The sequence below is a fragment of the Zootoca vivipara genome, chromosome 6 (assembly GCF_963506605.1).
Source record: "Zootoca vivipara chromosome 6, rZooViv1.1, whole genome shotgun sequence".
NCBI classification, from domain to species: domain Eukaryota; kingdom Metazoa; phylum Chordata; class Lepidosauria; order Squamata; family Lacertidae; genus Zootoca; species Zootoca vivipara.
In genome coordinates this window covers 25,472,799-25,488,173 of record NC_083281.1, presented here as the reverse complement: position 1 = coordinate 25,488,173, position 15,375 = coordinate 25,472,799, and the positions used below count along the sequence as shown (strand labels likewise).

The 15,375-nt window shown below is 50.2% G+C and overlaps 1 protein-coding gene across 1 annotated transcript; it reads left to right on the top strand.

The window, feature by feature from the left end:
- Positions 1-9,866: 9,866 nt before the first annotated feature.
- LOC132592258 (uncharacterized protein K02A2.6-like) lies at positions 9,867-15,117 on the top strand. The gene is made up of 2 exons (XM_060275270.1): positions 9,867-13,801; positions 15,009-15,117. The coding sequence occupies exons 1-2, from the start codon at positions 9,933-9,935 to the stop codon at positions 15,115-15,117; spliced, it is 3,978 nt and encodes a 1,325-aa protein (XP_060131253.1). The 5' UTR covers positions 9,867-9,932.
- Positions 15,118-15,375: the final 258 nt, after the last annotated feature.

The following is a 15,375-nucleotide window of genomic DNA, read 5'->3' as shown; positions in this document are numbered from 1 at the left end:
ATAGCTCTGTGCAGAGAATTGCATGGCTGTGGTGCAGGTGCTTATCTCCACACACCCAGCCTAGGGAAATGCAGTCACCTGGTTTCTTGGAGGAAGCCAGGGCTGTTAAAACAATTTTAAAGTGATAGCATAGATGTGCCCCCAGACACGAGTTAAAGGCGAAGATGAAAGTGGAGAATTCAGTTTTGAGGCAATGGGGCAACGTGTCTGCATGCAGATTGGAGTTTCCTTGGTGAAAGGATGGTGTAACCATTGAGGAAGGCTTGTGACTGGATGGGAAACTGCAAGACAAGACAGGCATGCAAATCCTGTCTCAAATCTGGTTTCAAAATGCAGCTCTTGCTGCTTCAAAGTGCCTCTGACAAAGCTTATAACAAAGGCCACCAGGCCTGGCTCAGCAAGCCCACGAGAGAGAGCCCTGCGTCCAAATACCAGAGGTGGTCTAATTGGATCTACCTGCGGTCCCCTGCTTGAGACAAAAGGGTGGGCATCTGTGGGGAAAGCAGTGAGGTGACCCTTGAGATTTCTACACAGGGATAAAGAGAAGCCACATGACTCATCCAATTTTGACCAACTGTCCGGTCATGTGCCGTGATCCACCAATGGGTCAGCATGTGCCCTACTTTACAGAGGACAGCCCACTCTTTGAAGGGGGGGGTCTGGTCCAAGTCTGACTTAAAGGTAATGCATAAGGAGCTGAGAGAGGGGCTGAGATTTAAGAAGGGCATGTATAAGAAATGGAAGGAAGGGGGAATAGCGAAGGAAGAATATACTCAAGCAGCCAACAGCTGCAGGGAAGCCAGACGGGAAAAAGTCCAGAATGAGCCCAGGCTTGCAAGAGAGGTAAAAAAGTAGTATTAAAAGGTTTATCTGGCTATGTTTGAAGAAAGAGGAAGAACAAGCAAGTAGTAGCTCCTTGGTGTGCAGAAGACAGAGAAATGCTGCTGGGCAACAAAGGAAACTGCTCAACACCTACTTTGCATCTGTCTTCCAGACCCTCCAAGTGTCCCTATTTTCTAGGGACATCCCTAATTTAGAGAAGTCATCCTGGTTTCTGATTTGATCCCGGAATGTCCCACTTTTCCTTAGGATGTCCCTATTTTCATTGGAGAAATGTTGGAGGGTATGGAGTTATCTACCCCCAGAGCTGTTTTTGAAGGCAATCCTGTATAAGGAAGTTTTTTTAACGTTTAACATTTTATTATGTTTTTATATGTGTTGGAAGCTGCCCAGAGTGGCCGGGGCAACCTAGTAAAATGTGTGGGGTATAAATAGTAAAAATATCATTATGCAATGGGATGTCCCTATTTTCATCGGAGAAATGTTGGAGGGTATGGTCTTCACCCAAAGGAAAGCAGCACCCAACCTGGCAATAACAGAATAAACAATGTAGGGAAGGAGCTGCAGCCCAAGATAGGGGAGGGAGAGTGGTAAGTGAACACAGAGCTATTTTAAAAGAATTCAAATCTCCAGGGCCTGATGAGCTGCACCCAAGGGACCTGAAGGAGCTTGCGGGTGTATTCTCAGAGCCTCTGTCTATAATCTTTGAGAATTCTTAGAGAACAAGTGAGGTCCCTGCAGACTGGAGGCAGACAGACATTGTCCTCATCATCAAAAAAGGGGGGAAAGAAGACAGGTAACTACCAACCAGCCAGCTTGATGTCAATACCTGAAAAGGTCCAAGAACAGATAATTGAATGGTTGGTCTGTGAGCACTGAGAAAAATATGTTGTGATTACTAAGACCCAGCGTGCGTTTCTCAAAATCAAGTAATGCCAACTTAATCTTATTTCTTTCTCTCTTTTTTTGATAGTTGCAAGGCTGGTGGACCAGGGGAATGCTGTGGATGTAGTGTATCTTGATTTCGGTGAGGCTTTTGACAAAGTCCCCCATGATATCCTCGCAGAGAAGATGCTGGATGAGGTTACTGTTAGGTAGATTTATAGCTGGTGAACTGTCCAAACCCAAAGTGTGCTCACTAATGGAAAAAGTGAACTATTTGAGCAGTCATGTTGGCTCCCCTCTTAGGCCCAGGATGACAACTGTCTGCCGCCAGCTTCACACAATGGGGGCAGCCTAATTGCCAAGCCCATGCCTGCTAATTCTTCATTTCAATCCATGTGATGTCCAGGAGTGGGGACCAGTCAGATGTTTGCAGGGTGTTACCTTCTACACATGACTCAGCATATTCCTTACCATCACTTCTGACTTGGATGGATTAGGCATTCCCCCACCCAACCCTGCTGGCCCATCTTACAACCTGACCTTCACTGAATGGTCCCAGAACAGTGTTTTTCTTCTGGGAAAAACAGTACCGGTACTCACCATGAAGTGCCACTTTTTTAACCAGTGGGGGGTTTTTCTAGGGAAAAAAAAGGTGTCAGTACTGAGTACCTCCAGAGAAAAAGCACTGCCAGAGCAGAATTCAAAAGTGCCACAATGAAAACAGGCATGAGGCATATTGGCATCATGAAGCAAAACCACGAAACTAACCAATAAAGACAGTATCAAAACAGCAACAAGAACAGCAATGCAGCAGGCGAGAAGATGCCCACACAACCAATGGTCTGGGTGAAGGTGACATATCTGCTTCTTCAGATCTGTGGGGCTGAATTTTGGATGGGTTGAAAAAGATGGGGGTGGGTGGGCCATGACATCCCTAACTCTGAATGCAAGCGAGAGGAGGCCCTGTTCCTCCCTTCACCTGCCCAAATCCTCTTCCAGTCGAGGTAGGAATTTGGGGTGGCACCATTTCACCTTGCAGTCTGCTCTGCCAATTGTTACCCAACTATAAAAATATATATAATAAAACATCCAAGGTTAAGAACTTCCCCATGCAGGGCTGTCTTCTAAAAGTTGCAGTTATTTACAGTATCTCATTGACATCTGACAGGAGGGCATTCCACAGGGCAGGCAGTGGTTAGAGTGCTGGATTTTTAGGAACCCGGGGTTCAAGTCCCCATTCAGCCACAAATCTCACTGGGGGACCGTGCTCTAAGCGCTGCCTCTTAACCACGTCTACCTCGCAGGGTTGTTGAGGGGATGAAAGGGGGAGGGGGGAACCGTGTATGCCGTCTTGAGCTCCTTGGGGGGGAAAGGTGGGCTGTAGATGAAACAAACAAACCACTTACCTGAACAACTTGTTACTTGAACATTCCAGGGGCATCTGCTTGGAAGGGGAAAGTCCATGTGACTAGAGAGAGTGAGAGACTCCTGTAGGCTTATCTCTTTTGCTTGGTTCAGTTCCTGTTTTATTTGCAAATTGAGCACAGGGGAAAGTTCCTTACAGAGAGAGGTGTTTTGTTTTATCTTCCGTTTTAAAAACTGTGCCAGTTCCACTGAAAGCAAGGAGCGTGACCATGAAACCCACCTGCCCGTTGCAAACCTGCCCGTTGCAACCTGCCCGTTGCAAACCTCAGAAGTCCGGCTGGCAGGACCCCAGCGCCATGAACTTACTTCGTCCTCAGCCCCCAGCTCAGCAGGTCCTGCTGGTAGGAGCCCCCAGGCACGATAACAATCAATTCCCAGGCATCCCCAAACTCGACCCTCCAGATGTTTTGGGACTACAACTCCCATAAGCCCTAGCTAACAGGACCAGTGGACAGGGATGATAGGAATTGTAGTCCCAAAACATCTGGAGGGCCGAGTTTGGGGGTGCCTGATTTAGACACTAGCACCCCTTACATGCCCATTTATTGTTTTCCCATTTGCTTCCTGTTCTTTGCCATGCTTTTTCTAACTGTTTTCTTCAGGTGCTTTTTGTTGTATTGCAGAAGGCAATTAATAAGAAATAAATAATCATATTTCACTATCCCAAGCCAGGTGTGGGGAACCTCAAGCCCAGGGGCCAAATGAGGCCATCTATGCCTCCCTGGTTCACTCCTGGAACTCTCCCCAAACCAAGCCCCTCCTTAGCCACACCCCCTTTGCCCAGGCCACACCCCTCTCCCTCCTTGATTTGCACCCTCCTTGAGTCTGTTTTCCTGGCTGGAATGCACAATAATGCCTCTTGCTTGCTGGCATGGAGGTCAGTGGGGGGTGGGGGTGGAAACCAGCCTAGTTTACCACCCACTTTAGCTCTGGCCCTACTCAGCACTGGCATGTGGCCCTTGGAAGGCTACCCAAAAGGTAAGGTGGCCCTTGAGCTGGAAAAGTTTCCTCCACTCCTGACTTAAAGAAAAACATTGTGCTTATAAAGCTGCAAGGAAACCAGACTCAGAAGTGGTTTCCCCACTTCTTGCGTATTCTGGAAACAAACAACATTCTGCTTTTTGTAAAAATTAGGGTTGCCATATTTCAAACGGGGGTATTTTTGGCCAAAGTTGTTGAGCTTTTTCTAGTTCTGCTCCAGAGCTATTTTTATGAAGCATCGGCAAAAGCAGCATGGGCTGCCATACATCCATATTTTCCCAGACATTTTACAGATTCCCGCCCAGACAACTACTAGAGACAACTGGATTCCTGGATGTATGCCAACCCTAGTAAAAATACTGTTAGATATTCAGGTGCAAGAGAAAGTTAAGGCCAACTGCTGAATTCTCAGTTCCTCAAACAGATGTTCCTCTGGGAACTGTCTTGTTTATGGTGTGAAAAACTTCGATGTGAGGGATTTCAGCAACTTCTGCTGGTTATTCAAATTAGATTTTCTCTTCCCCTTTGTGGGGAAGGTGGTGACAGTGACAGTAATCCTTTCTGCAATGGGAAGATTGAGGGAGAAAGCCTCGTTGAGCAAGAGCTGCTTTGATCAACAGAGATAAAGAGCTTGGAAATCAATGGCTGAGGGGGGTGGCATTTTTAGTGTAGATTTGCATCCAGAATGCAGATTTGATAGTCAGTTGTCCACAGCCTCCTAAATTTTACAGAAGAAAATAGTATTGTCGGTTTGAGGGATCCACCTGTATGATCCCCATGGGTCCCTTCCAAAGTTAAAATCTTTAAGAGGAAACCTGCTATACCACTCATATTAGTCTTTTCGTAATATAATGGTGTGAGCTGGCCAGTTAAGTACAACCATTTACATATCCAAACAGGTTGCCCTGTTGCCGTAGAGACAAACAGGTGGGCCTTTTCCCACCTCACCTGACTGGATGCTACAGCATCCTAGGAGAGAGAACAGTAGACCAATTGTCAGAGGCTGTTGTTGTGACTACTCTAGAGTAACGACGCTCCACATTCTTGTCTTTAGACAGTTTTATTTAGTGCAGTCTATTTACAGTGAAATGGGGGTGCAGAAACATGTCTGCTTAGTCCGAGCCAGAATCCGGGAATGGCGCGCCCCTCGTCTTCTTCCAGCATAAGAGTCTTGGGACGCCAAACCTTCTTCCCCACCTTCTCCTGCGTAATTCCGGAACTGGAGGAAAAAGGGGCCTGTGCTCCATGTTTTCCTTCTCCCCCTTTCCCCCCTCTCTTTCTTCCTCCCTCATGTGGAGCAGGGGCTCTTCTGTGTTGCCGGAGCCCTGCATCCCTCTTCCTCCTTCCTCACTGGACCCCTCCCCGCTGGCATTGCTGCTATTGGAGGAGCTGCTCTTGATGATGGGAGGGGGATCTCTGTATTCCCTTCCCTTTACACCAATGAAGGGTCCTTTCCATGAAAGGAACCAGATTGCATGCTTTTGTCTTAATGCAAAGTATTTCAGGTTTTTGCAGAGTTTGGATTTTTGGATAATCCGCAATAACACAGTGCAATCTGAGGCATTGCCACAGAAGGCAGGCACTTCTTACTAGGAACTGTGTTTAGAAGTGCAGTCTTAGCCACTGTATAAAGTGCTGAGTCATGGATTACAAAGTTGTTGTGTATGTTATCACATTGATGCACAACCACTGAGCAGGGCGAGATTCCTGGGGTTCTGGGCACTTATTCGGGGTTCATGTTTCCTTTGGAATGAGGCACAGCGGAGACTGCAGTGTCTTTATGATAGATGGTTTTTAGGGTTGCCATATTCTGAAGAGCAAAAATGAGGAAGCTATGACGACTGTCATTTTAAATACCCCTACTATATGTAGGATATAGAAGCTGTGATATATTGCTGAGGGAGGGGACAGGAGAAAAGAAGAGAAAGGCCACTAGTTCAACCACTAGTTATGTCTATGTCTCATCCAGAAAGGAAAGCCAGAGACATTTTGGCAAATTTTAAAAATCCACCCACAGAAATTTTACCCCTGAAAAAGAGGATGTGTCTTGGAATAAGAGGACACATGGCAACCCCAGCATATATATAACCTGAGTCTACGGTGGAGGGGTTCAAAACATAAAACCCCAAGAGAGTCTGGTTTTCCCCATAGCTGCAGCCTTGGATTCAATCAGAAACCCAATATTGCTCTGATTCTCTGGCTTCCCAGCCTGTTGCTTTTCTGCTTCTAGCTCACATCACTCAATTCTCAACTCTCACCTTTTGTCCTCCCTGCAAGTTGAGAGAGGGGGCCCTACCCATTTTCTGTCTCGCACAGAGCCCCTTCCTTTGTTCCCTTAATGGCCCATTACCTAGGTTATCACTTCACCAGGAAACTAGCTTGGCTGTGACAACTGGAAGGTGGCCCAGGCATTCAGCTGAACCCACACCCAAAAAACTCAAAACAATATCCTTAGCAGCCAGCAACCCTTACTTGCAATATAGGAACTATACTGTATATGAACTTCCCTATATTAGAAGAGAAGTCTATTTTGTTCCCTTTACTGAGGCAGATGGGTAACGGCCTGCTGCAAAGAGTGTATTTATAACTGGAGAACAATTGGAACTGGGGACTTTCTTGCTCACAGTTAAATTATTAGCACAGCAAGCTAGGGAGAGTTGAATTGTCACCAATTTTTGCTTCAATGACCGGCCAGTGTGTTAATCTTATATGCAAATTGTCATGAACTCTTCTTCTTAGTTACAGGTATGTAGCCGTGTTGGTCTGACATAGTCGAAACAAAAAAATAAAAAAAATTCCTTCCAGTAGCACCTTAGAGACCAACTAAGTTTGTCATTGGTATGAGCTATGGTGTGCATGCACACTTCTTCAGATACGAAGAAGGTATCTTCTTCTTAGGTTTCATCACCATTCATGATACTAGCATCCCCATCCCAAAAGAGATTGAATTGCAGGGTTTCTCTGTCAGCTATGCTGAAAGACCAGCAATGTTTGGTCCCTCCTCTTCTTTTCAGCTGGTCATTACAAGAACTCTGTAATTTAAGTAATAGTGCCTGAGTCTGAGTTCTTCCTCCTCCCTCCCAATCCTTTTTTTCTTTTATGTCATGTCCTTTAAGATTGTAAGCTTGAAGGCAAGAGCTATCTTATCAATGACATTTGTGAGTGGCTTTGCAAGACTTTTCTTGGGGGCAGGCACTGAAATAATGGAATAAAATGCATTAGGCAAATAACTACCGGTAAACGATAAATAATGCTTATGTGAATAAATATTTGTCAACCGTGGATGATTAATTAGGCTCTAGTCTGCAAAAGCTTATGCTGCAATGCATCTCTTAGTCTTAAAGATGCCATACAAGACTCATTCTTATCATGTGCAAAAATAATATCCATATAACCATTCCTCATTGTATAAAATATTAAGCACGCATTGAGGTCAATACCATTTGCAGTGGTGCCATCAGGACTTTGGAGCATTTTGAAATACATGAAGATACACACATTGCCACCTTAAGAGAAGGTGGAGGGCATAAGACCATTAAGTGGAAATAACATTAAAAGGTAAAGGGACCCCTGACCATTAGGTCCAGTCGTGACCGACTCTGGGGTTGCGCGCTCATCTCGCATTATTGGCCGAGGGAGCCGGCGTATAGCTTCCAGGTCATGTGGCCAGCATGACAAAGCCGCTTCTGGCAAACCAGAGCAGCACATGGAAACGCCGTTTACCTTCCCGCTGTAGCGGTTCCTATTTATCTACTTGCATTTTGACGTGCTTTCGAACTGCTAGGTTGGCAGGAGCTGGGACCAAGCAACGGGAGCTCACCCTGTCACAGGGATTCGAACCGCCGACCTTCTGATCAGCAAGCCCTAGGCTCAGTGGTTTAACCACAGTGCCACCTGGGTCCCAATGGAAATAACATTAGCTCCATCCTTATTTCAGGCATTGTGATATATTGGCATATTGGTATATCACAATGTTGAAAACCAAATATCGCCCAGCCCTAGAGCCTGGTGCAAAAGTCATACACTTAGAAATAATGGATTTGTTCTGAGTTCAAGAACAGAATGGGGCTGACAGCCCTTCTTCATAAAAATCCTCTTCTGGTTACTTCATAGGAACATTATTATGCCAGACCACTGGTCCATATACCGTACGTAAGGTGAAGGACCCTTGAATGGTTAAGTCCAGCCAAATTTCAAGCCGAGGGAACTGGCGTTTGTCCACAGACAGCTTTCCAGGTCATGACTAAACTGCTTCTGGCGCAACGGGAAACCAGAGTGCATGGAAATGCCGTTTACCTTCCCACCACAGCAGTACCTATTTATCTACTTGCACTGGTATGCTCTTGAACCGCTAGGTTGGCAATTGTTCCATATAGCTCAGTATCGTCTACACTGGCCGGCAGTGCCTCTACAGCAGGCATCCCCAAACTTCGGCCCTCCAGATGTTTTGGACTACAATTCCCATCTTCCCCGACCACTGGTCCTGTTAGCTAGGGATCATGGGAGTTGTAGGCCAAAACATCTGGAGGGCCGCAGTTTGTGGATGCCTGCTCTACAGGATTTTAGACAGAGAGTGGTTCTCAGTCTCTACCTGGAGGTGTTGAGGATTGAACTTGGGACCTTCTGCATGCAAAACAGATGCTCTGTCCCTGAGCTATGCTCCTTCCCCCATCAGACATAGGAACACAGGAAGCTTCCTGTGAGCCAGGCCATTGGTCCATCTAGATCAGTACTGTCTACCCTGATTGGCAGCAGCACTCCAGGGTTCTAGACAGTCATTCCCAAAGATGCTGGGGATTTAATCTGGCATGCAAAGGAGATGCTCTACCACCAACCTACAGCCCTTCCCCAAACATACCGGTATTTGTCACTTGAGCAGTATAATTTGTGAGCCCATGTGATGTAGTGGTTAGAATGTCAGGCTAGAACCGGGGAGACCAGGGTTCAAATCCCCACTTGGCCATGAAGCTCATTGGGTGACCTTGGATCAGTCAGTTCCTCTCAGCCTAACCTACCTCACAGGGTTGTTGTACTGATTAAATGAGGACGGACAGAACCATGTGCACCACCTTGGGCTCCCTGGAGAAAAAGGATATAAATGCAACATCATAGAATATTGGGCTGGTGGAGGAGAGTCCTTTTGTTGTTACCACTGTTAAACAAGCGAGCGTAAGAAATCCTTGCAAATCACTCAGAGATCTGCCAGCAGATCCAGATCTACTGTCTCCTCCAGACCGATCCAATAATTTGCAAAGGTTGCCCAGCTTTTTGTGTGTGTGTCTGTGTGTGTATAAAACTGTTATGTACTGAGCTGAATCCTAGAACAATAGGGTTCAGAATCAGCGGGAGCTACCCAATCCAACTCCAGGTGGAAGTGAATCCGCAACCTGATTGGCCTGCTGGAGCAGCCAATCAGGCGGCTGGCAGAAGTGAATCTGCTACCTGATTGGCCTGTAGGAGCAGCCAATCAGGCTGCAGGCAGAAGTCAATCCACAATATAATTGGCCCACAGGTGTAGCCCTGAAGTAGCCAATCACGCAAGGCCCATTGTGTAAATAATGTATATAAGCAGATGGTTTTGGGAAAAGAGCCATTCGTCTTCTCTTCTTCTCCTTGATGAATATGAGCTGAATAAAGAGCATGAAATTCACTCTCGACTCCGAGTATATTTCACTGGCGACGAAGGTGGGATCCTACTGAGCTGACCGCCACCACGCACTGCACCGCAGCACCGCCACCTGCTGCACCGCTGCATCGCACCGTGCATCCAGGCTTCAGCTCCAGGACCCAAGGAACCCAGAATGGCAACCGACAGCAGCTTCTTGCCATTCAAACCAGCATCAGGAGACTGGGAAGGGTACGCCGCCCGTTTCAACTTCCTCCTGCAAGCGAAAGAAGTCACCAACGATGCCATGAAGAGGGCGACATTCTTCAGCGTCTGTGGAGAGGAGACGTTTGAAATCGCCCGGGCTCTCCTTGCACCTAGAGATGTCGCTACCGTCTCTTACAAAACAATAATGGAACGGCTGAAGGAGCACTTTTCACCACAGCCCTCGGTGGTAGCTTGCCGAAATGCCTTCTACGCAAAGCGGCAAGCCCCGGGGGAAACCATAACTGGGTTTGTGACCTCCCTCCGCCAAGCCGCCCGGTTATGCAACTTCTCAGAGTTGGAGAACATGCTTCGTGACCGCCTCGTCGGTGGCCTGAGGGACGAGATGTTGCAACGACGCCTCTACGCCAAAAAAGACCTCACGTTCCAGATTGCTCTGGAGGAAGCCCTGGCAACCGAAGCCGCCGAGAGGTCAACGCAAGAGGCACGACCGGCCCCGCCATCCCAACCGAGGGTCTACAACGAAGACCTCACCGACGAATCCGAATCTGACAGGGAGGAAGTACACCGAGTACAGCGGCGCACTCAAGCAGCACACACACCACAGCAGCCTCGACGAGAAGGAGGGAACTGTGCAAGCTGCGGGGAGAACCACGAGAGGAGGACCTGTCGTTTCCGCAACGCAGAGTGCAGGCAGTGCAGAAAATTGGGACACATCGCCCGGGTGTGTCGGGCTCGACTCACCCGTCGACAAGCATCAGATGACCGACCCAGGAGCCCCAGGTCACACGGCACCATGCACCAAGGCAACTCGACGGAGATCACGGACTACCAGGTATTCCAGTTGCCCCATCCCAGCACAGAGAAAATTTATATAGAGGTACAGATAGAGGGAGCCCCATGCCGCATGGAGCTGGACACGGGTTCAACTCTATCCATAATCTCGGCCCGAACATTAAGGGAACTGTGCCCTAATGGGGGTCCCAAACTAAGGCCGGCCCCATTCACCCTCCGGGACTTCCAGAAACGTAAGGTCCCTACAATGGGGGTGGGGACCTTCAGGGTGCAATATCGAGGGCGAAAGCAACAATTGGACTTGCTGGTAGTTAAGGGCCCCTACGTTAGCTTACTGGGACTGGCATGGTTTGGACCTCTGGGGCTAGCCGTTACCGGGGTGAACCGCACTAGCTTACAAGTGGACGTGGACGCCATATGCAAAGAGTTTCCAGGGGTTTTCGATGGGGCATTGGGACGATATACAGGACCCCCCATTGCCCTACAGCTAGACCCCGCTGTACGACCCATCAGGCACAAGGCCCGCCGGGTCCCGTTCGCCCTGAAACCCCGCATAGACGAGGAATTGGACCGGCTCGTGGAGCAAGGAGTGCTGGAGCCGGTGCCCAACGCCCCCTGGGAAACTCCAATTGTCACACCCGTCAAGCCTAACGGTTCGGTCCGCATCTGTGCAGACTACAAATGCACCATAAACAAGGCTCTCACGGCCCATGCATACCCAGTGCCAGTGGTCAGCCATGTCCTCGCCACCCTGGCTGGGTCAAAAATCTTTGGCAAACTGGACTTGGCCCAAGCGTATCAACAGTTGCCTGTGGACGAAGCCACAGCAGAGGCTCAGACGATTGTGACGCACAGAGGGGCATTCAGAGTAAAGCGGCTGCAATTTGGCGTTAGCGTGGCACCAGGCATATTCCAGAATCTAATGGACTCTCTCCTTAAAGGGATTCCTGGCGTCACCCCCTTCTTCGATGATGTACTGATCGCCGGGCCCACACCAGAGGAATTTGAGGACCGCCTCCGCTCCATCCTGCACCGTTTCCAGACGGCGGGCCTCAAGGTGAAGCGGGAAAAGTGTTTACTGGGAGTGCCGCAGGTGGACTTTCTGGGATTTAAGGTGGACGCAGAAGGGGTCCATCCAACCGGTGACAAGGTACGGGCCATTTGTGAGGCCCCAGCGCCCAAGAGCAAGCCCGAACTTCAGTCATTCTTGGGACTATTGAACTTTTACCATGCCTTCCTTCCCCATAAGGCAGCGGTAGCGGAGCCCCTACACAGACTCCTAGATAAAAGGGCCCCTTGGGTGTGGGGCCAGCGACAAAGGGCCGCATTCCAGGCAGTCAAGGACTTGCTCGTCTCGAACTCGGTCTTGGCACACTTCGACGAGAGGCTGCCAGTGGTGCTGGCATGCGACGCCTCTCCCTATGGCATCGGCGCTGTCCTGGGACACCAACTCCCGGATGGAAGAGAGGTGCCGGTGGCATACTTCTCCCAGACGCTTGCTGCAGCCGAACGAAACTACTCACAGATTGACAAGGAGGGTCTGGCAATCGTGAAGGGCGTAAAAAAATTCCATGATTTCTTGTACGGGCGGCCCTTTACCATAGTGACTGACCACAAGCCGTTGCTTGGCCTGTTTGCCCCCGAGAAGCAGACCCCCCAAGTGTTGTCTCCACGTGTCCTCAGGTGGTCAATTTTCCTTGCCGGCTACCAGTATGCACTAATCCACCGCCCTGGGAAGGCGATGGGCCACGCAGACGCACTCAGCAGGCTACCACTACCAGAAACAGGCCCCGACCCAGCGCCTGCGCAAGAGGTTATGACCCTGGAGCTGCTTCCCGACCGACCCATTCAGGCACAAGAAGTTGCGCACCATTCCACAAAAGATAGGGTCATCTCCCGGGTCCTGGACTGGGTGTGGCGAGGATGGCCCAGCAGCAGCCCCGGGCCAGAATTCGCTGGCTACACAAACCGCAAACATGAACTGTCGGCCCACAAGGGGTGCCTGTTATGGGGAAGCAGGGTTGTTGTTCCCCAGCCCCTCCGCAAAAGGGTCCTCACAGCCCTACACGAGACACACCCAGGGGTAGTGAGGATGAAGGCCCTTGCCAGGAGTTATGTGTGGTGGCCGGGGATTGACAGAGAGATAGAGGCCTGGGTCCAACACTGCCAGACCTGCCAAGAATCCCGCCCGGATCCCCCAAGGGCCCCAGTCCAGCCCTGGGAGTCCGCCCGACATCCATGGTCACGCTTGCACGTGGACTTCGCTGGCCCCTTCCAGGGAAAAACATTCTTCATAGTGGTGGATTCCTACACCAAATGGCTGGAGGTCGCACTGGTACCGTCCACTTCTACGGCGGCAGCCATCCGGGTACTACGTAAGCTGTTTGCAACCCACGGGCTCCCTGACACCCTCGTCTCGGACAATGGAACCGCATTCACGTCAGAGGAGTTCCAGACCTTCACAGCGCAGAACGCCATCCGCCACATCCGCTCAGCACCATTCCACCCTGCCACCAATGGCCAAGCGGAGCGCATGGTGCGGACCACCAAGGACAGCCTCCGCCGCATGACACAAGGGGACTGGGAATACCGCCTTGCCGCATTTCTTCTAGCACAGCACAGCACCCCAAGCACAACGACGGGCCGGAGCCCAGCTGAACTACTCATGGGCCGGCGCCTTGCAACTAGACTGGACCGACTTCACCCCGACAGAGCTCAGGATGAGGTAGTGGTGGGGAAAGGCAGGAACCCCCGGACATTTGTGGCCCAGGACCCAGTGTATGCAAAGAATTTTGGGGCAGGCCCAGCATGGGTACCCGCCACAGTCACCAAGGTGACCGGTCCCGTGTCGTACGAGGTACTAACAGAAGGGGGGCAATGTTGGCGCCGCCACTGCGACCAGCTACGGCGACGATTCCCAGGAGGAACCCGGGAGGAGAGCGGGACAGAGGGGTCCCAAGGGGACAGCAGGGCAGTGAGGCCTGTAGAGCGAGAGGGGTGGGCAGGGGAAGCAGAAGCAGTAGGCACAGAGGGGCGCCCCGAGGCTGGAAGGACACCGGAACCAGAGTCACAACCTAGTGGTTCAGTGGCGCCAGACCAGACAGCCCCGGCACAGCCAGCAGTCTCGGAACACGAGCCAGAACCAGAACCCCTGACCAAGGAACACCCCAGGCCACAGCGCACACGGAGGCGGCCAGCAGATCTTGAGGACTACGAATGCAACTTCCCGGGCAGGACTGGAACTTAGAGGGGAGGGGTGTTATGTACTGAGCTGAATCCTAGAACAATAGGGTTCAGAATCAGCGGGAGCTACCCAATCCAACTCCAGGTGGAAGTGAATCCGCAACCTGATTGGCCTGCTGGAGCAGCCAATCAGGCGGCTGGCAGAAGTGAATCTGCTACCTGATTGGCCTGTAGGAGCAGCCAATCAGGCTGCAGGCAGAAGTCAATCCACAATATAATTGGCCCACAGGTGTAGCCCTGAAGTAGCCAATCACGCAAGGCCCATTGTGTAAATAATGTATATAAGCAGATGGTTTTGGGAAAAGAGCCATTCGTCTTCTCTTCTTCTCCTTGATGAATATGAGCTGAATAAAGAGCATGAAATTCACTCTCGACTCCGAGTATATTTCACTGGCGACGAAGGTGGGATCCTACTGAGCTGACCGCCACCACGCACTGCACCGCAGCACCGCCACCTGCTGCACCGCTGCATCGCACCGTGCATCCAGGCTTCAGCTCCAGGACCCAAGGAACCCAGAATGGCAACCGACAGCAGCTTCTTGCCATTCAAACCAGCATCAGGAGACTGGGAAGGGTACGCCGCCCGTTTCAACTTCCTCCTGCAAGCGAAAGAAGTCACCAACGATGCCATGAAGAGGGCGACATTCTTCAGCGTCTGTGGAGAGGAGACGTTTGAAATCGCCCGGGCTCTCCTTGCACCTAGAGATGTCGCTACCGTCTCTTACAAAACAATAATGGAACGGCTGAAGGAGCACTTTTCACCACAGCCCTCGGTGGTAGCTTGCCGAAATGCCTTCTACGCAAAGCGGCAAGCCCCGGGGGAAACCATAACTGGGTTTGTGACCTCCCTCCGCCAAGCCGCCCGGTTATGCAACTTCTCAGAGTTGGAGAACATGCTTCGTGACCGCCTCGTCGGTGGCCTGAGGGACGAGATGTTGCAACGACGCCTCTACGCCCCTATTTTTCCTCCAGTGCGCCTAATATATGTCAGCCCCGTCCATTTCTGCAGCAGCGATCAGATAGCAGTAAAAAGGGGGAAACAAGACAGCCTACAAGCTGAGATTCACTGGCATTCAAATTCTGCACCAGATAACCCATCTGTGGAGAATTATAAGTAGGCAGGGGAGAGAGGGGAGGGAAGCAGAAGATGAAAAGCCCTATATATTTGTATGGAAATGCAGCCAATTGCACACTGCAGGGGACCATCCTCTGATGTGCTGTTTCCTGTGTTGAGAAAGAAGGCAGAAACTAGAACAAAAAATGGGTATGGAGAAGTTCCAGCCCACAAGACTATACCAGTCTGGCTGGAAGAAGACGGAAGAAGGAGGGGGCCATCTGGGGATGAGAAAACCAAAATGAGACATGAGTGCACAGTA